The sequence below is a fragment of the Canis lupus genome, chromosome X (assembly GCF_048164855.1).
Source record: "Canis lupus baileyi chromosome X, mCanLup2.hap1, whole genome shotgun sequence".
Taxonomy (NCBI): domain Eukaryota; kingdom Metazoa; phylum Chordata; class Mammalia; order Carnivora; family Canidae; genus Canis; species Canis lupus.
Genome location: NC_132876.1, coordinates 84,849,162 through 84,869,673, shown reverse-complemented (window position 1 = coordinate 84,869,673; position 20,512 = coordinate 84,849,162). Strand labels below are relative to the sequence as shown.

Here is a 20,512-nt window from a genome sequence, read left to right as displayed (position 1 = left end):
GATCCCGGGGTCTCGGGATCGAGTCCCACATCAGGCCTCTCGCAGGAAGCCTGCTTCTCCCTCTCCCTATGTCTCTGCCTCTCTCTCTGTGTCTCTCCTGAGTAAATAAATTCAAAACAAGTTGACAAAGGCTACACCTTAACGATTAATTGCGCTGCGCGAAGGAGTTAGCGCCTCCAATTCCTCCCGCCCACCGCGCAATGTGCAATCGAGTATCTTTATCCCAGGGGAGAAGTTGTCGCATCCAGACCTCTGTAACACCCACCCTGGGGCTGACGGGGGCGCTGGATGTGGATAGCGACCAGGAGCCCCGCTCTCGATAGTACGGAGGCGCGTCTGCCAAGAGCAGAGCTGACCAGGCAGGGGACATAAAACAGGGGAGGCGGCGGAGTTCTCCGGGTGGGGTCCAAGTCCGGTCACTGGGTACATTCTGTACACACGAGCCCCTCCCTGCCCTGAAGTCAATTCATGAAGACTTGACTGCACTACGGAGCGGCTGGGGAAAGGTGGGGTCTGGCTCGGTGCGCCCCAACCATCATCCGCACCCCGCCGCAACCCCGCCCAGATCTGGCAGGGCCGTGGGCGATCCCGGGCGGGTAAAGACGCGGGGAGGAGCGGCGAGCTCGAAGGCGGGGCGGGCGGCCGCCAAAGCAGCCAATAGGCGGCTACCCAGCGGCGGGGCCGAGAGAGAGGGCAGGGGCGCCGCCAGCAGCACCACCGTCTCCCAAGTTCTCCGTTGTGGATGCACGGGCCCGGTCGCTCCGCTCCCCATCCCCCCGGCGCAGAGGGGCCCGAGGAGGCCGGAGGAGCGGGCTCGGACGGGATTTCGGAGGAAGGGGAGAGGACGGGCGCCCCACCCGCTCGGAGGGTGGGGGGCTCGGTGAACGATGAAGAGCCGGCGGCGGCGGCGCCGGGAGTACTGCAAGTTTGCGCTGCTGTTGGTGCTGTACACGCTGGTGCTGCTGCTCATCCCCTCCGTACTGGACGGCGGCCGCGACGGCGACAAGGGCGCCGGGCACTGCCCGGGCGTGCAGCGCAGCCTGGGAGTGTGGAGCTTGGAGGCTGCGGCGGCGGGAGAGCGAGAGCAGGGCGGGGAGGCGCGGCCGGCTGCGGAGGGGGGCGCGGGCCAATCCCCCGGGGCCCCGGGTAACCTAAGCGGCGCCGTTGGGGAGGCGCTGTCCCGCGAGAAGCAGCACATTTATGTGCATGCCACCTGGCGCACCGGCTCGTCGTTCCTGGGCGAGCTCTTTAACCAGCACCCGGACGTTTTCTACTTGTACGAGCCCATGTGGCACCTATGGCAAGCGCTGTATCCGGGCGACGCTGAGAGCCTGCAGGGCGCGCTGCGCGACATGTTGCGCTCGCTCTTCCGCTGCGACTTCTCGGTGCTGCGGCTGTACGCGCCGCCGGGGGACCCCGCCGCGCGCGCCCCGGGCGCAGCCAATCTCACCACGGCCGCGCTCTTTCGCTGGCGGACCAACAAGGTCATCTGCTCGCCGCCGCTGTGCCCCGGCGCACCCCGTGCCCGCGCTGAGGTCGGCCTCGTCGAAGATGCAGCCTGCGAGCGCAGCTGCCCGCCCGTGGCTCTACGCGCCCTGGAGGCCGAGTGCCGCAAGTATCCGGTGGTGGTCATCAAGGACGTGCGCCTCCTCGACCTGGGCGTGCTGGTGCCTCTGTTGCGTGACCCCGGCCTCAACCTGAAGGTGGTGCAACTTTTCCGCGACCCGCGGGCCGTGCACAACTCACGCCTCAAGTCCCGGCAGGGGCTGCTGCGCGAGAGCATCCAAGTGCTGCGCACCCGCCAGCGGGGCGACCGCTTCCACCGCGTGCTGCTGGCGCACGGCGTGGGCGCTCGGCCCGGGGCCCAGGCCCGCGCCCTGCCCGCCGCCCCGCGCGCCGACTTCTTCCTGACCGGCGCGCTCGAGGTGATCTGCGAAGCCTGGCTGCGCGACCTGCTGTTTGCGCGCGGCGCGCCCGCCTGGCTGCGGCGCCGCTACCTGAGGCTGCGCTACGAGGACCTGGTGCGGCAGCCGCGCACCCAGCTGCGCCGCCTGCTGCGCTTCTCCGGGCTGCGCGCGCTCGCCGCGCTCGACGCCTTCGCGCTCAACATGACGCGGGGCGCGGCCTACGGCGCCGACCGACCCTTCCACCTGTCGGCGCGCGACGCCCGCGAGGCGGTGCACGCCTGGCGCGAGCGCCTGAGCCGAGAGCAGGTGCGCCAGGTGGAGGCGGCCTGCGCTCCAGCCATGCGTCTGCTGGCCTACCCTCGCAGCGGAGAGGAGGGCGACCCGGAGCCGCCTGCGGATGAGGAGAAGCCGCCTGAGGCCGAGGTGGACGGCGCCACGTAGCCCCCCGCACCGCGCCCCCGGGACGGATCCGGGTAAGGCGGCCCCGGGCGGGACGGGGGCAAGGAAGGGTTTTGGGGGAGCTCAGACCAGCCTGTAGGGGGAAGTGTGTGTGTGGGGATGGATGCCGTCCCAGATCTCACCCCGTCTGAATAGGTCCCAGCGGGTGGGAAAGCGCCGCTGGTAGAATTTGGAAGAGAGTCGTCGGGATCTCCAGCTTAGCCAGCTGCCCCCTCCCCAGGGGAGGGCCCCGAGAGGGGTTAAGTTTGCCTGGGGCGGCACCCAGGTGTCCGCACTCCCAGGTCCCTCCGTGAAGTAGGCATTAAGGTCTGTCACCCGTTGGGATTGGGGCAAGGAGAGGGAGAGAGAAGAGGGGTGGAGAGGAGGGAAGAGGTCTGAGGAGAGTAGAGAAGGTTTGAAACAGCTATAATGGAACTTGAGACTGGAAATTGACATGAAAGGTAACTGATTTCCGGGACCATTTCGAAGCTGATCGACTTTATCTTGACACCGATCTGTACCTGTGGGGAAACTTTGCAGCAGTGTTTGCAGGCACGGGGAAAGCCCGAAGCAGGGTTTGGTGCAAAGTTAGCGACTCTCCTCCCTACCCGTAATCTGTTCCCTACTTCTCTGCCCCCGTCTCTCTAGAGCGCCGCTCCGGGTCTCCTAAGTGACCAGGCATACAGGTGTAGACAGGCCTCTCTTGCAACAGTTTTTTGCACGTGTGTGTGTCTCCTGCTGTGGTATCGCCGCAGAGTGGACTTGGCTTTCCCTTGGCTCATGGAGCATCTCCCTGCCCTCCCCCCCGCCCCTCACCCCCTTGCGCGGCTGGCGTTTGCAGGATATTTGACCATATCCCATCCACATCAGGTCACAAAAGCTGCCTAATCAGCTTCCTCCAGTGCCGGCCAGACCTTAGGGCTGGGCGTTCTGCACTCAGCCCCAATCCCTTTGAGAGATGGAACCTTACAGGGGCAGTAAGTAGCAGCCTCGGCTGTGCAAAGACCTCCTCCTTCCCCAACTTTTTGTGTTCTGTCTCTTTTATAAAGCGTGCATCCTAAGATGCTAAGGTGGGGGCATGTGACCCCGGCATGTGGTCAGTGTCTGGCCGCGCCGTTGTTGGGCTGAGGAAGGAGTTTGTTCTGCATGACGGTGACCTTAGCAGTCTAGTTAGTGGTATGGGAACGCGTTAACCCAAACTATTTGACTTGGAAGGGGGCAGCCTTCTGCACTGCGCTGCCAGAGGAGGAGGAAAAGCTCGGCTGGGTGGGCGGAAGTGACTTAAGTTTCCATTCATTATTTTTTAGTGTAATTCGGTATTCCCCTGGGATGAAGCTCAGAGGACAAAGTTGAAGTTGTTAATGAAGATGGATTTTTGTTGTTGTTTAATAGACCAGGGTTGCTGAGTGCTTTCGGAAGCTGACTGCTTTTTCTCCCAGTAATCCAGTATTGAGTGGTTTTCTTGGCCAGTTTGGGTAATTGCTAGGAAGTCTGTGTTCTTTCCTGATTTCCAGAGCAAAGGAAGGTAAAGGCACAGGGTGACTCGTCACATCTTAACAAAAACATCCTTTCATCTGCTAATCCTGTTTTTGCAGATGTAAGTAACATAATGGCCCCTCACCCTCCCGCCCAGGCTTGAGGAAGAGCCTCTCAGGGCTAATTGGGCAGTATTTTTCTGGCGTTAAGAACTGCAGATCTCCCAGAAACCTTTATTGTTTTCATTTTTACTAACATTTATTGAGCTCTGACGGGAGCGAGGTAAGAAAGAGGATAGAGAGGAGGAGAGAGGGTATAATCTGCATCTCTAGGAAGTTAGAATCTGTGTGGGTGACAGTGACTATGGGGCAAGACACTGATGCCACTGCTCGGAAGGCCACTGAGGCTTCCTTTGCAGGGCTGCAGGGACTTCTCGGAGCAAGCTCTAGGCTCTTCCAATACTTTAGTGACCAAGCCCTTCTTCCCACACTTCTGCTGGAATTATTAGGCACTTACCATGTCACCACCAACCAGTGGATTTGTTAAAATGTGGGTGTTCCCGATTCCTGGAAAGATGACGTTATTGACCCACTGATGACCTTCCAAAAAATCTGTCTCCCCTGGGGAAGGGGTTGGATCCTCTTGTGCCATGCATGGAGTTAGGCATTGTACGTGTGTCATTACTTTCACCCATTATCAGTTTTACAGATGAGGAATCCGGGACTCAGAGGATTCAAGTAACCTGCCCAAAGTCACTTGGACTGGGGAGGGGGGAGCAGCATTGGTGTTAGACTCCCCACCGCCGCCCCCCCAGCTCAGATTTTCCCCTTACCTGGCCCCACTTAGGATCCCCTGGCAGCACCTTTAGCACCTCAGCTAGGCTGGGGTGGGGTGGGAAACACACTTAGCTTTATTTATTTGTTTGTTTGTTTGAAAGATTTTATTATTTATTTATTCATGAGAGACAGAGAGAGAGAGAGAGAGGGAGAGAGAGGGAGAGGGGCAGAGACACAGGCAGAGGGAGAAGCAGGCTCCATGCAGGGAGCCCGACCGGACTCGATCCCGGGACTCCAGGATTATACCGTGGGCCGAAGGCGGCACCAAACCGCTGAGCCACCTGGGCTACCCCACACTTAGCTTTATTATTAATAGGCTCTAGCAAACGGAACAAATCAATAAAATATCTCCGAGCTGCCTACAGCACCTCTACAGGAAAAGCGGGTGACTCTACAGCCGATCTACACCCGCCCCCCCGCAGCCCCGGGCCTCATCGCAAACCCCTGTTAACTGCACGGTGGAAAGTTTGCTCCGTGGTGAGTCACAGATACGCCAGGCGGAGTTGTTGCACAAAGGAAATTTTATTTGCGTCGAATAAGGAGATCACGGGGGAGTAACTTCCAAGGCCTTGAGTCCCCGAGCAAGGGTGAACGGGTTCCTTTTAGTTAGTTAGGTTAGGATGAATCTTTAGATAGGGGAGCCTTGTCATCACCTGCAGCGGCAGGCAGGAGGCCGCGCATGCGCCTGAAGGAAATCTGCGGTCCCTGCTTTGTATGTTACGTGAAGGTGGCTTGGGCTTCTCCTTGGGCGGAGGTTTGAGTGTTCCAATGAAGTAGAGGTAGTGGGCGGCGGTTCCCGACCCCTCCTTCCAGACATCCCTCGTGGTCCCTCGGCGGCGGCGGCGCAGGTGCGAGCGGAGTGGGGGATGGGGCGCGCGCGCCTGTGTTTGTGTGTATGTGTGTGCGCGCGTGTGCGCGTGTGCTCAAGCTGGCCAGGGCGGCCTGGGCTGGCTGGAGGTCTTGCCAGGGCAGTCGCTATGGTTCGCCTGAGTTAGAGAGAAGTTGGAAAGAAGAGCTTAAAGAAAAACGTAGGACAGGTCAGTGAGCACAGGCAGGTGGCAGTTAAGGTCAGGCCTTGGGGGTCTAGCTGGTGGTACCCCTAGCTCAGCAGCGAAGGGGAGAGAGCTGCACACTCATTAACCTGGGCAACTTCTGGAAGGTCCATAGCTGACAGCCAGGATTTGGCAGGGAGGGAGTCAGGACACTGTTTTGCAGGGCTGCGTGGGGACCACAGCACCCTGAACCAAGTCATCAAGGACTCAGGCCCTTTCTATCCCTTCCACCCTCTTGGCTTTCAGTCACCAGCTTCTCCGGCTGTCACAAGATGGTAGCCTCAGCAACGAGCATCACTTCCTCACAACTACGCAGCGTTGTTAAGAGGCAGGCAGGAAGGAAGCTGGCTGGCTAGTAAGGAAGGGGTGGAGGAGTTCCCTCGTGTGTCTCTCCTTCGATCTGGTAATAAAACCTTCCCAGAACCAACCCCCCCACCTCAGTCGACATCCTTTTATTTCTCACTGGCTAGCACTTGGTCACGTGGCCCTCACTGGCCCAGTAAGTGGCAACAGGGAAAACGGGCTTGTCCTGATTGGCTTAGATCCCTGGTTCTCAGCCATAATGTCAGTACCTGAGTTCCATCCCCAGGGATTCTGACTTCATTTGATCTGGAGTGGGGCCCAGGCATTGGGGTATTCTGAAAGCACCCCGGGTGATGGAGCTGGACAGCCAAAGTTGAGAACCGTGGCCTGGACCGGTCCTGGTTCATCATCTGGGTGGGGCTGTTGCCACTGGAACAAGATCCGGATGGGGCTGGAGGGCCATCGAAATTTATGTCAAGGAACTTGGAGCCATGAGGCTCCAAGCAGCTGGAGGGCGTTCATATGGAAAGGGAAAAACGTCTTCAGGGATTCACAGCTCCATTTATCACCCTCTCACATTCCTTTAAATGCTTTGTTATCCCTAGCTTCTTAGAACCTAATAATCCATCATTGTACACACCATCCACTACTATTCCAGACAGTTAAATGTGCTGTCCTGTCCCTTTCAGCATGTCTCCCCTTGACCTCTGTTCTGAGGAGGCCCCAAGATTTCATTCTGGTAGGTATTTAAGACACCTTGGTCTTTGTTCTTGACAAGATAAATGAATCCTTTGAACGAATCTAGGGAAGGAGGTAAGTGCACTGTAAACTAATAACCCAACGTTCAGAAAGCTTTCTCTAAGGAAGCCATCCGAGCAGAAACAGAAATGACCAGCTACCACCAAATCCCCAAGTATTCTCACAGTCATTCTATCTTAATCAGGATACTAAGCCCCAGCTTATGTATAAATGTCACCTGAAGGAGATCTCTTGCTTAAATAGGCATTCATTAAACACTGTCCCCCCCCATAGAATTTCTCATTCAACAAAATCTATTTAAATTCCCTATCAGGGGTGCCGGGTGGCTCAGTTGGTTAAGCACCTGCCTTCAGCTCAGGTCATGATCCTGGGGTCCTGAGACTGAGCCCCGAATAGGGCTCCCTGCTCAGCGGGGGGTCTGCTTCTCCTTCTCCCTCTGCCTCTCGCCCTGCTCATGCTCTCTTTCTCTCTTAAATAAATAAATAAATAAATAAATAAATAAATAAATAAAATCTTTAAAAAAACAAAAACTTCCAATCCTAAATCCAATCTGGTGCTGTATTCAAGCCAGAGGGCTGGAAATTAGGATGAGGTGTGTGTATGGGGTTGGGGTACACATAGATACCTGAGTGGCAGAGCCACATAATGAGAGCAGATTTTTTAAAAACACATCCATATTAAAATCCTTATTATTTTAGTGCTGCCTTTGATCAAGACATTCTTGGAGCTCCCCTGTGGGGCTGTCTTCCCAGGTAGGACCCCTCAGTTGATGGTGGATTTGGTGTTTAGGGAAAAATCAAGACTCCTCAAGTCTGGTGAGTGAGGCAGGGGAGGAGGCTGGCCCTACCAAAGTGGAGGCATGGCCACACAGTAGTTACAGAGTCATTCCTTAGCGCATATGGAATTGATTTTTATGTGAGGGTTCAGGAACCCAGGCTTTTAGGGCTTGGCTCTTCTGGTTGCTTCTTGATTGATCTTGGGCAAGTCCCTAAACCTTTTTGGCTTTAGTGTTCTTGCCAGTAGGAACGAAGGTTAAGAGGATTTCCAGGGTTTCTCGAGCTAAGGGAAGGTGATGTTTATTGCATGCCTGTTTTGTGCACTGTGTTACTTGCTTCATGTGTGTTGTGTGGAGTTAGTCCTCATCTCAGCTTTATGAGGTACATAGCATCCCTGTTTTGGGATGGCAAAACAGACCCAGAGAGGTTGGGTAATTGTCCAGAATAACACAGCCAGAGGATTGAAATCAGGTGCTCTCTATTTTGAAACTGACACCCAAAACTTTTTTTAGAGATAATACAAGCACATGGTGGAAAATATTAACAGTTACAGAGGGATATAAAATAACCTCCAGTCTTAACTTTCTAGAAGCAACCACATGCATTTCCTAGAAGAAATACATTTCTTGTGATATTTGTCTAGAAACGCTTTCTGCAAATTCAAACATATTTTGCCCTTCTGGGGGTAGCTATAGATCTTTTAGATTTTAATTACTTAAAATTTTTAATTGAGGGGCACCTGGGTGGCTCAGTCGGTTAAGCATGTGCCTTCGGCTCAGGTCATGATCGCAGGATCCTGGGATTGTGTCCAACATCTGGCTCCCTGCTCAGCGGGGAGTCTGCTTCTCCCACTCCCTCTGCCTGCTGCTCACCCTGCTTGTGCACTCTCTCTCTGTCAAATAAATAAAAATCTTAATTTTTTTAACTGAGATATAATTGACATATAACATTGTATTAGTTTCAGGTGTACAGCATAGTGATTCCATACTTGTGTATATGGTGAAATGATCACAGTCTAGTTAACATCCATCACCACTTGTAGTTACCTGCTTTTCCTTTCAATGAGAACTTTAAAGATCTACTCTCTTACCAACCTTGAAATATGCCATACAATATTATTACCTACGGTCACTGTGTTTGTACACTACATCTCCATGAATTGTTTATTTTATACCTGGAAGTTTGTACCTTTTGACTCCCTTCACCCATTTCGCCCACCCCCTGCCACTTGGCTCTGGCAACTACCAGCCTGTTCTCTCCATGAGTTTGTTTTTTAGGTTCCACATGTAATGAAGACCATACAGTATTTGTCTTTTTCTGGCTTATTTTATGAGCACAGTGTCCTCCAGGTCCATCCATACTCTCACAAGTGACAAGATTCCCTTTTGGTTTATGGCTGAATGGATCATTCAGTCATTGATGGACACTTAGGTGGATGCCATGCGTGTCTTGGCTATTGTAAATAATGCTGCAGTGAGCATGGGGGTGCAGATATTGTTTTGAGTTAGTGTTTTTTTTTTATTTATGATAGTCACAGAGAGAGAGAGAGAGAGAGAGGCAGAGACACAGGCAGAGGGAGAAGCAGGCTCCATGCACCGGGAGCCCGATGTGGGATTCGATCCTGGGTTTCCAGGATCGTACCCTGGGCCAAAGGCAGGCGCCAAACCGCTGCGCCACCCAGGGATCCCTGAGTTAGTGTTTTTGTTTCCTTTGGGTAAATACCCAGAAGTGGAGTTCCTGGATCACATGGCAGTTCTATTTTTAATTTTTAGAGGAACCTCTGCTCAGTTTTCCATGGTGGCTGCACCAGTTTACATTCCCACCATTTGTGGGCAGTAGTGGTGCTTGGCCATAATGGATTTCTGTTGCCACCTACTCAAGTCCAGAAACATGATAGCTACGATGAGATTATCAAAAACGTGGCTTTGAAGAAGATGGTGAAGGGAATTCACAAGTTCCAGATTCTGAATCCCTCTTTTGAACAAGTACTCGAAGTGGGTCAGGTGCCGGAGCGCTCACACCCCGGGAACGTGTTTGCTGTTTCCGTCCCATCCCCACGGGCTCCTGCCACCAGCCCAGGGCGGGTAGCACCTGTGTCTGAAGAGTCTCCATACGGACTGCATTTAATAACTATAAGGGCATATGTTTCTTTCCGTAAACTTTTCAGTTAGATTTTTGGGAACTTTTTCAGTGTCTATATGCTCATTAAAGAGGGGAGGGGAGGTTGCTTTTCATTCTAAATTTTTTTTAAATGTTGACTTTTCCTAGACTAAAATTGTATATGCTTTTTGGTAATTTGAAAGTGAGAATACTGGCTGCTGACTGTTGCCATCATGTTCCTACAAAATTATTTTCCATTTTTCTGTGGAATGTTCCAGCAGCTAGCAGTGTCTAAAGTACTGCTAAGTTCATGCATTTATCCTTTAGAGGATCAGTAGTGTTTAGGGAAAGATTTATGGGCTTAAGCAAGAAACCTAATGCTAGCTCACTGTACTAAATCTGTACCTATTCATATTAAACTTAATGATGAATTATTTAGCTTTTGTTTAGGGGTTTTTCTGGTGATCTTTTATGAATAACCTTTTTTTCCAAGATTTTATTTATTTATTCATGAAAGAGAGAGAGAGAGAATGTGTGTGTCAGAGATCCAGGCAGAGGGAGAAGCAGGCTCCATGCAGGAACCCCAATATGGGACTCGATCCTGGGACCCCGGGATCATGCCCTGAGCCAAAGGCAGATGCTCAACTGCTGAGCCACCCAGGCATCCCACGAATAACTTTTTCTAAGGCACTGTTCCCTTGCCTTTTTTATGTTTCAGAAGTGTGTACTTGATGCCTCTGCTTCCACTAAATCCAGTTGTGACAAAATCTTATTTATGAGGTATGATCTGAAGGTTACAGAAATAGGGGAGCCTGGGTGGCTCAGTCAGTTAGGCATTTGCCTCTTGATTTTGGCTCAGGTCATGATCTCAATCTCAGGTTGTGAGATCGAGCCCCCTGTCCAGCTCTGTGCTCAGCGGGGAGTCTGCTTGAGATTCTCCCTCTACCCCTCTCTCTCCTTTCCCTCTCCCTTCTGAAAAGTGAAATAAAAAGTGAAATAAAATGTAATTGGTTTAAAACAAATAAAGAGGGCAGCCCCAGTGGCGCAGTGGTTTAGCGCCACCTGCGACCCAGGGCCTGATCCTGGAGACCCGGGATCGAGTCCCACGTCGGGCTCCCTGCATGGAGCCTGCTTCTCCCTCTGCTTCTCTCTCTCTCTCGCTCTGTATCTCTCATGAGTAAATAAAATAAAATCTTTAAAAAAAAATAAAACAAAGATAACAGAAATAAAATAATGAAACCTAGGAAAACACTATAGGAGTATGTAACATTTCACTAGTTTCTAGTCCCAGCATTTCATTGCTACATTTTTAATGGTGTCATGTGCATACGCGCAAGTAGATCTCTTAGAAAAACCTCTCCAGCAGGGTGGTCTTATGTAGCAAAGGGTGTACACGTTTTGCATTTTGAGAGGTAGAGTTCTTCAAAGTTGGCCCCAGTGTTCACTCCCAACCAGCTGTTTCTGGGAGTGTCCTGTTTGCCAGACTTTCACCAATGTGCATTTTACCGAATTTTTTTCATTTTGGCTGGCGTGCTGGCTGGAAAAATGCTTCCTCCCCAAACCCCGGCTTTCTCTGACTCCACGGGGCATCTCAGAGGGTGAATGATTGCCTACACCTTGGTGTCATGGTGACCAGACGAAATCGCCTGCTTAAGCCCTCCTGCAGGCCACTTGTATTTGGCAGGCGTCATTCCTGTGATCCTTTTGAAGGACCGGATACACTTTGAAATAAAAATGCTCATTTTTTTTTTTTTTTTTATAAAACCGCGCTGATGGGTGAGGGCAGGCTTAGCGAGCTCCGTGTTAGGGTGGCCTTCTGGTCCTGGGGCAGGGGGTAGTGCCTGTTGACTTGAACTCCCCACTGTTTCAGGACACTAGCGCTGGGGAGATTTGGCTGATTTTAAATAAAGCTTAACCCTTCCGACATTTCCTCTGTGCTCCTGAGAGCCCCCTTTGTAGTCTGGGGCAGGGGGGCGGTGGGTGTAGGGCAGGAGCCCCCGTTTGCAGTTGCCGAGACAGGATTCAGAGGGTTTTCAAAGAGGGTTTTTTTTAGCCTGGGTAAAGATTTTCTTCCCATGAATACAAATGTAGTATAAATAGTCCGAGTGATGCTTTTAAAAAATATTTATAAGTAGCTGGCTTAAAATTCCTCAGTCTGCCTTTTCTCAGGCCGCCCTCCGCATGAACAGCCCAGAAACTCCAAAAGCTAAACCGGTCTCGCCTTTCTGGGCCTGCCCTTCCAGCTGAATGAGGCGACTTAGAAGCGAACCTCTCTTCGGGAGGTCTCCGGGCTCCTCATCTTCTTACCCCGCGGTGGAACTGAAGGAGTTGGCTCCATTCAAAGAAACCTTTCTGCCTAAGTGCAGTAGACAATTAAGAACAGTAGGGACCAAGGAATAGCCCTGGCCCAAGTTCAAGAACGCAAGGAAGTGGCGAGCCTTTTGGGAGCTGAACAGGAAGCAGTTTCAATTGGAGAGAAGTCGCAGAGCTCAGTGATGTCTTCATGAGAGTTGGAACCCTTCGGCCTTGCACCCCCCACACACTCCCCCCACAGCCTGCAGGCACCTCGCCAGCGTCCGGGTGTGACATCTGCAGCTGGCCCTGTTCGTGTGCAAGACCATCATGCTGGATGCAGGGGAGAAATTGGAGCATTGGCCCATAGCGGATATTTGTCAGTTCAGAGGTTAAGAGGAGGTAAAGGATGGCCACCACGGTTGACTTCAAGGATGGCCATCAAGGATGACCTTGTTCAGAGTGAGCAGACTGCCCTCCCCCTGAAAGTCAGTGTGAGTGGCTGGGAGCTTTGCCGTAGAGCGACATTCTGGAAACAGCCATTGAGGCAGATGTGTTTTTGCACATGGAATGGAAGTGTTTGTGCATGGAATGGAAGCCCTTTCTGTTCAGTCTCCCGGGCCGGTGTTAAAAGGAACCCCGGAAGGCACGGGGCGAGCCGTGAGGATGCAGGGCAACCCCTGGGCCCTGGCGGCAAGATGTCTCAAATCTAGCCTGAGACACAAACGTCTAGAGGGCCAGCTTGGAGAGATTAATATTGTGTGATTAGTGTCATTTGGTCAGGGTAACCAGCAGGGGTTGGAGGCAGAGAAGCCAGCCTAATTGAAAGTCAGAAATAGAAGGTGCCAGAAACATTTGTGAGGTACGGGGAGCAGGTTCGAGACCGTGAGTTCTTCTGTGTGAAGATGAGGCACTGAGGGAAGTTAGGAGCAGCCACCAGCACGAACTTGGGAGGCTAAGGGAAGCAGTTCTGATATAACAGATCAGGTAAGCAGTGGGGAAAAGGCCCCAGAGCTTTTGAGGTCACTCTCCCCATGCCTGAGACCTGACTTGATGGGAAAGGACTCGTCACTGCTTCAGAGAGATTATGGGAATATTAAGCCAAAAAGACTAAAATCAAGATAGTGTTTTATTTATTTTTTTAAAGACTTTATGTATTTATTTGTGAGAGACACACAGAGAGAGAGGCAGAGACATAAGCAGAGGGAGACGCAGGCTTCCTGCGGGGAGCCTGATGTGAGACTCAATCCCAGGACCCTGGAATCACATCCTGAGCCAAAGGCCAGCACTCAACCACTGAGCCACCCAGGTGCCCTGCAAGATAGTGTTTTAAAAATAGGACTTCCTTTCAAATAGCCTAGAGCTGGCATATGTTGAATATACGGATTTTAGAAGCCATAAAAGCAGATACTGTTCCTTGCTCTAATAAAGGGCATCGCCAACACAGATATAATAGAGGAAAGTAATACAGTTTTCAGGTTCTACAAACAATAAAAAAGGTTACCCTTTTGTTGCCTTTCTGGGTATTCTGCACACCCCCCCCCCCCACCTTCCCCAGCTAGGGATGGCAAAAGGGACTGTTTTGCAAAAAGGAGATTGTGGGCTGAAAATAAACACACATGAACACACCCTCCCAAAGAACAACAAAATTCCCACCATTATTGAATGCCTTTTAAATTTATTTTGTTTTATTTTTATTTCTCAACAGAGAGAAAGAAATAGTTTTGAGCTCAGGAAAAACTCATGTCATGCTCCTAAATATGGCAATCTCTGGCAGTCCTATGGGCCCAGGGGAAGGCTGATTTACCTGCTCCGACATCCTGTGCCAGCATGAACCTGCTCTTGGCCTTTGTGCCATTTTTGAAATGGCACAAAAATAAATTTTTGAAGATTTATTATTTGAGAGAGAGAGAGAGAATATGAATGTGCGGGAGAGGGGGTGTGCAGAGGGAGAGGGAGAGAGAATCTCAAGCAGACTCCATACTGAGCACGGAACCCGCTGTGGGCCTCGATCTCATGGCCCGGAGATCATGACCTGAGCTGAAACCAAGAATTGGATGCTCAAGTGACTGAGCCACCCAGGCACCGCCATGGGGCCATTTTATACCCATCAACCATGGACAGGGCTAGATGAGGCGTAGGGCAGACAGTGCCTTCATGTACAGGAAGAGATACCTGGAGTGTGGGACAGACTCTGTATTCTGACTAGCCATCCTAACCTGTGAACCCTAAAGTTGACCAGGGGCCACTCCTGTGGGGGCCCAGCGGCTGCCCGAATGACAGATCCAAGCTCCACCACTTCCCAGCCCCGTGCCCTTGCTAACCTGTGACACCCCCACTTGGTGGATGACAAACATTTGCAGGTGGGCAATCAAACACATATTGTAAGATACTGACTCAGTTCCTTTACTTGAGTCGGAATGACTTTACTCACAAAAGCAATTATGTATGCCGATTGAAATTATACCTCGGAGCAGCTCAATGAAAGGAAAAAACAAAAGCCAACTAGGCCGAGTCAGCTGTTTCCAAGTTTTATAAATACTGGTTTGGAGCATATTCATTTTGTTTGCAAGTGAGCTCAGAAACTTGGGACTTTTTCCGCTGGGGGTGGGCATGATAAAGCTAGAAGCCAGTTATTATTTTTATCCTGTTCTGTTGAGGAAACATGATGGCCATTTAATTTTGGCTCTTGTTGACTCTGGGACTTGACCAATGTCTCGCATGTGTTGGTTTTCCTTGGAATTCTGAAGCAGAGAAGTGAGTCCTTTTCTCCTCCTGTGAGCAGCAAGGGGGTAGGGGGCAGCTTAGCTGCACATGGGTTGCCCAGATGCCAGCAAGTGGCTTCTCCCCTGGTGTCTCCCCCTACTCCCCAGGCCAAGAGTTTTGTCTGTTTGTGAGGTCGTGTTTTTGTTATTTTTAATTAAAACTCATTCTCTGTATTCACCGGAAGTGAGAGTTGTTTCAAGTATTAAGTATGACTGTTGGGATCCCTGGGTGGTGCAGCGGTTTGGCGCCTGCCTTTGGCCCAGGGCGCGATCCTGGAGACCCGGGATCGAATCCCACGTCGGGCTCCCGGTGCATGGAGCCTGCTTCTCCCTCTGCCTGTGTCTCTGCCTCATTCTCTCTCTCTCTCTGTGACTATCACAAATAAATAAAAATTAAAATAATAAATAAAAAATAAGTATTAAGTATGACTGTTGCAGGGGCACCTGGGTGGCTCAGCGGTTGAGGTCTGCCTTTGGCTCAGGTCGGGATCCCGGTGTCCTGGGATCGAGTCCTGCATCCGGCTCCCCGCAGGGAGCCTGCTTCCCCTCTGCCTATGTCTTTGCCTCTCTCTCTAGGTCTCTCATGAATAAATAAAATCTTAAAAAAAAGCAATTAGGGGATCCCCGGGTGGGTCAGCGGTTTAGCGCCTGCCTTCAGCCCAGGGCGCGAAGCAATCCTGGAGTCCCGGGATCGAGTCCCGCGGCGGGTTCCCTGCAGGGGGGGCCCTGCTTCTCCTTCTGCCTGTGTCTCTGCCTCTCTCTCTCTCTCTATGTCTATCATGAATAAATGATAAAATCTTAAAAAAAAAAAAAAGAGAGTATGACTGGTGCAAATATACTGGCTCCCGCCCTGCTACTTAATTTTTCACATTGAAAGTCTGGAAATAATTTCTAACACTGATGGTATTGAAGTCCATCTCCAGGCTGTTTGGGGGGTGCGGTTGTGTGAGCAAACGAAATGTTTCCTATTACACATCAGAGTCCCAGTGAGGGGATGCTTGCCCTTTGACATTTCTGGGATTTCAAGTATCATTTTCACATTCTCCCCAAGCAGCTCCCTTAAAGAAAACACACACACACACACACACACACACACACACACACGCCACTAACTTAATGGCCCTTTTGCCGTAAACACTGCCAGTCATTTCCGTTTTCCTTAGCACCGCCGGCTCACCGACTGGAGGTGAAAACAGCAAGGTTAGAGCTTAGTCGGGGCCCGCGGGGACCGAGGATCGAAGGTGGCGGCGTCCTGCCCCGAGGCCGGCCGGGCCGGGCGGTCGGGACAAGCCCCCGCGAGCAGCGAGCGGCGGAGCAGCCGCGGAGGAGGCTGACGCCGCGCTCGGCCCGTCCGTCCTGGAGTGGCCCCGGAGGAAGGCGGTCACAATGGGCCGGCAGGGACGTCGCCCTTGATAACGGGTCCTGCTGAATGCCCGGAAATCTCCGCCCCGCACCCCACCCCGCCGCCAGCCCAGCACCTACCAAGTCAGCCCGGGGCCTCACCTGGGCCAAGTGCGTGGGGGGGGGGCGGGTGTCACCCTGGTCGGCGGAGGAAAACTTGGCCGAAGGGCGGGTAAAAAAAATCTACAAGCGCCAAAAAAAAAAAAAAAAAATCTGCAAGTGCGATGGGAGGAGCGAAGGGAGACGTCCGTGCCCGGCTGCTGCTCTGGGGGCCCCGCGGCCGGTACCTGCCTCTCCGCCGCCTCTGCTCCGCAGACTTGAGTTTCTTTATTTCTATTGAAATTCAGCTTGCCAGCATCTAGTGTAACAGCCCGGGCGCAACACGAGGCGGACCCTCCTTAACGCGGAATTTTTTTAAAGATTTTATTTATTTACAAGAGAGAGGCAGAGACACAGGCAGAGGGAGAAGCAGGCTCCACGCAGGGAGCCCGATGTGGGACTCGATTCCGGGTCCCCAGGATCGGGCCCTGGGCTGAAGGCGGCGCTAAACCGCTGCGCCACGGGCCTGTCCCCGGCTGGTCATTTAAATACCAGGAGAGGGATCCCTGGGTGGCGCAGCGGTTTGGCGCCTGCCTTTGGCCCAGGGCGCGATCCTGGAGACCCGGGATCGAATCCCACGTCGGGCTCCCGGTGCATGGAGCCTGCTTCTCCCTCTGCCTGTGTCTCTGCCTCTCTCTCTCTCTGTGACTATCATAAATAAATAAAAATTTAAAAAAATTTAAAAAAAAAAAAAAAAAAAAAAAAAAAAAAAAAAAAAATAAATACCAGGAGAACTGTAGCAAAGGAGGCAAAATACACTCAAGTCTTTGGTGTAGGACTTTGAATCTTTATTTTTTTTAGTATTTAAATTCAATTGACTTTGAATCTCTTTTTTTAAGATTTTACTTATTTATCCATGACAGACACACAGAGAGAGGCAGAGGGAGAAGCAGGCTCCACACAGGGAGCCCCATGTGGGACTCCATCCCAGGACCCCGGGATCTCCCCCTGAGCCGAAGGCAGACACTCAACCGCTGAGCCACCCAGGTGTCCCAGACTTTGAAACTTTAAGTAAATGATCAGTTTGTTGTATGGATAAAGAAGCTGTGGTCTATGTACACAATGGAATATTCCTCAGCCATTAGAAATGACAAATACCCACCATTTGCTTCAACGTGGATGGAACTGGAGGGTATTATGCTGAGTGAAGTAAGTCAGTCGGAGAAGGACAAACATTATATGGTCTCATTCATTTGGGGAATATAAATAATAGTGAAAGGGAATAAAGGGGAAGGGAGAAGAAATGTGTGGGAAATATCAGAAAGGGAGACAGACCATGAAGACTCCTAAGTCTGGGAAACGAACTAGGGGTGGTGGAAGGGGAGGAGGGCGGGGGGTGGGGGTGAGTGGGTGACGGGCACTGAGGGGGGCACTTGACGGGATGAGCACTGGGTGTTATTCTGTAATGTTGGCAAATTGAACACCAATAAAAATAAATTTATTATTAAAAAAAATAAAGTGCAAGTGATTTTGTGAATTGAGTATTAAGGAGAGACTTGACCCTTAGATGCCCCATATTTTTAAAACAACCCTTTACACGTGCTTCTCAAAATAGCGATAGAGTGAAATCTCTATAATTCTGTAAATTAATTGCACCCAGAGTTTTTTTATTATCTGTTTTCTGTTATCATACAAGATAGGTGTTTTTAAAAATTGAGGTATAGTTGACATACAACGTATTCGTTTCTGGTATGAGATTTGACATTGATATACATACGAAGTCATCACCATTGTAAGTGGTAGTTACCATCTGTCACCATGCAAAGTTACTACGAATTATTATTGACCACATCCCTGTGCTGTACTTTGCAACCCCGTGGCTTATTTATTTTATAACTGGAAATTCGTTCCTCTTAATCCCCTTCACCTATTTCACCCCTTCCCCTACCCCTCTTCCCTCTGGCGACCACTAGTTTGTTCTCTGTATGAGTCTGTTTTGTTTGTTCATTTGTTTTTTTCGATTACACGTGTAAGTGAAATTATATGATATTTGTCTTTCCTAGACTTATTTCACTTAGCATAATGCCTTCTAGGTCCATCCGTATTGTCGTAAAACAGCAACATTTTATTCTTTCTTCTGATTATTAATATTCCATTGTGTGTATGTATGTTTGTGTATGTATATATACATATATATCTTCTTTATTCACACACACATCTTTATTCATCTGTTTGTGGACGTTTCAGTTGCTTCCATGTCTTGGGTCTTATAAATAATGGGCAATGAACATGAAGATGCATATATCTTTTTGAGTTAGTATTTTTATTTTCTTTTGATAAATACCCAGACATGGAATTGCCAGATCGTATGGTAGTTCTCAATTTTTTCAGGAATCTCTATGCTGTTTTCCATTTTGGCTGCACCAGTTTGCATTCTCACCAGCAGTGCACGAGGGTTCCCTTTGCTTTACATCCTTGTCAACACGTAATATTTGTCTTTTTGATACTAGGCATTCTGACAGGTGTGAAGCATTATCTTATTATGGCTTTGATTTGCATTTTTCTGATGGTTGGTGATGTCGAGCATCTTTTCTTTCTTTTTTTTTTAAGAAAAGATTGATTTATTTTAGAGAGAGAGAGAAAGAGCACTCATGGAGGAGGGGCAGAAGGAGAGGGAGAGAAAATCTTAAGCAGACTGCACTGAGTGCAGAGCCAGATGTGGGGTTTGATCTCAGAACCCTGAGATCATGATCTGAGGCTAAACCAAGAGTTGGACGCTTAACCAACTGCACCCCCCAGACACCCCTTGAGCATCTTTTCAGGTGTTGGTTGGTTGTCTTTATGTCTTCTTTGACAAATAGCATTTTTCACAGAACTAGAACAAATGATCCTAAAATCTGTATGGAACCTGAAAGGACCCTGAATAGCCAAAGCAGTCTTGAAAAAGAAGAGTATAGAGTATACGACAAAGCTATAGTAATCAAAGCAGTATGGCACTGGAGACACCTAAATCAATAGAACAGAATAGAGAGCCCAGGATAGGTCTTTAAATAATTTTGTCTTCAGAATATCCAGAAGGCTCTACACTCATTTCAGGTGCTGCAGGCAGTAGCAAACATTTTTATTTTCTCCAGATTCTGGGTAAATGGGAATCGTTTTAACCAAGATGTGTTAGTAGCTTCAAATTTAATTCTTAATTGTCAAACATCCAGCACCTGAGGGATAAAAAGGGCAGTGCTAGGTACTTGGTCACTGAAGCTTGCTGATAAACTGAGTGTTTGGTTTTTAAATTTGCACACAAAATTGAATATTTCATAGCTTCAAATGAATAGGGCCCCAAAGTATTACAAAGAGTGAAATCTGGAATGAATTAAAATTTTAATCCTGTATCTAAGACACTGGTGCTTAAGAATTGAGGGAACCATCACATTAAGAACTCATGGATATGTTGCTGTTTTATATTTTTAATTATTTTTTAAAGATTTTGTTTACTTATTCATGGGAGACATACACAGAGAGGCAGAGACATAGGCAGAGGGAAAAGCCAGCTCCTTGCAGGGAGCCTGCTGTGGGACTTGATCCCTGGACCTGGGATCATGCCTTGAGCCAAAGGCAGATACTCAACCACTGAGCCACCCAGGCGTCCTGGATATGTTTATGTTTTAAACACAAGGTTTAGTTGGTTGAGTGTCCAGCTCTTCATTTCTAGCTCAGGTCATGATCTCAGGGTTATGAGATTGAGCCATTGCAGGCTTTGCACTCAGTGGGGAGTGTGCTTAAGATTCTTTCTCTCTCCCTCTCCCACCCACCCCTACTCGAGTGCTCACTCTCAAAGAAACAAAAACAAAAACAGAAACGAACAAACAAAAACCAACCCAAAAACCCACAACCCAAAATAATGGGAAAATGTTAGGAAATTAACTGATAGGTTTTTAAGGTCCTACTTGGGGGCTATGGGCTCCATGGAGGTAGACATCAGGACTGGAAGGTATGTAAGCACCCCTGCCCCCGGTTCGGTAACCTTCAGGAAGTATAGGAGGACAGGAACCCATTTGCAGTGTGAAGAAGGAAAGGGCCTTATAAGGTTGCTTTTGGTACACCGAGGACTGCCCAGCCTGGATTAGCTGGGCTTCAGAATGGCTCTTCAAAGACTCCAGAGAGGCAGTCACAGAGCTTTCAGAGCTCCCCTCTTCCCACCTTGTACTGCCAGCGATTTGATAAAAAATTTGAACTTGAGTGAAAAGCAACTTACAGGTAGAGAAAATAAATTTTTAAAAAGATTTTTAATAAAAGGATTTAAAGAGTGCTTTTGGGTCCAGAGGTGGGGCTGGTACTGTGTCCATAAACAGGATATTTGTTAGGACAGGT

The 20,512-nt window shown here is 50.1% G+C and overlaps 1 protein-coding gene and 1 long non-coding RNA gene across 3 annotated transcripts in view; one reads left to right on the top strand and one right to left on the bottom strand.

The window, feature by feature from the left end:
* The first annotated feature begins 499 nt into the window (after positions 1-499).
* CHST7 (carbohydrate sulfotransferase 7) overlaps positions 500-20,512 on the top strand; it is a 29,394-nt gene continuing 9,381 nt past the window's right edge. Inside the window, exon 1 of the mRNA XM_072815779.1 lies at positions 500-2,380. Within this exon, the coding sequence (XP_072671880.1) occupies positions 888-2,348 (1,461 nt within the window). The 5' untranslated portion in view covers positions 500-887 and the 3' untranslated portion in view covers positions 2,349-2,380. The remainder of the gene's footprint in view (positions 2,381-20,512) is intronic.
* Positions 14,839-16,242, bottom strand: LOC140627454 (uncharacterized). Of its 2 annotated transcripts, none has more exons than XR_012026182.1 (2): positions 15,818-16,242; positions 14,839-15,077 (listed from the first exon to the last, which is right to left on the bottom strand). It is a non-coding gene; the product is annotated as an uncharacterized lncRNA (long non-coding RNA). The 2 variants fall into 2 exon arrangements; XR_012026183.1 differs by having other exon boundaries at positions 15,882-16,242.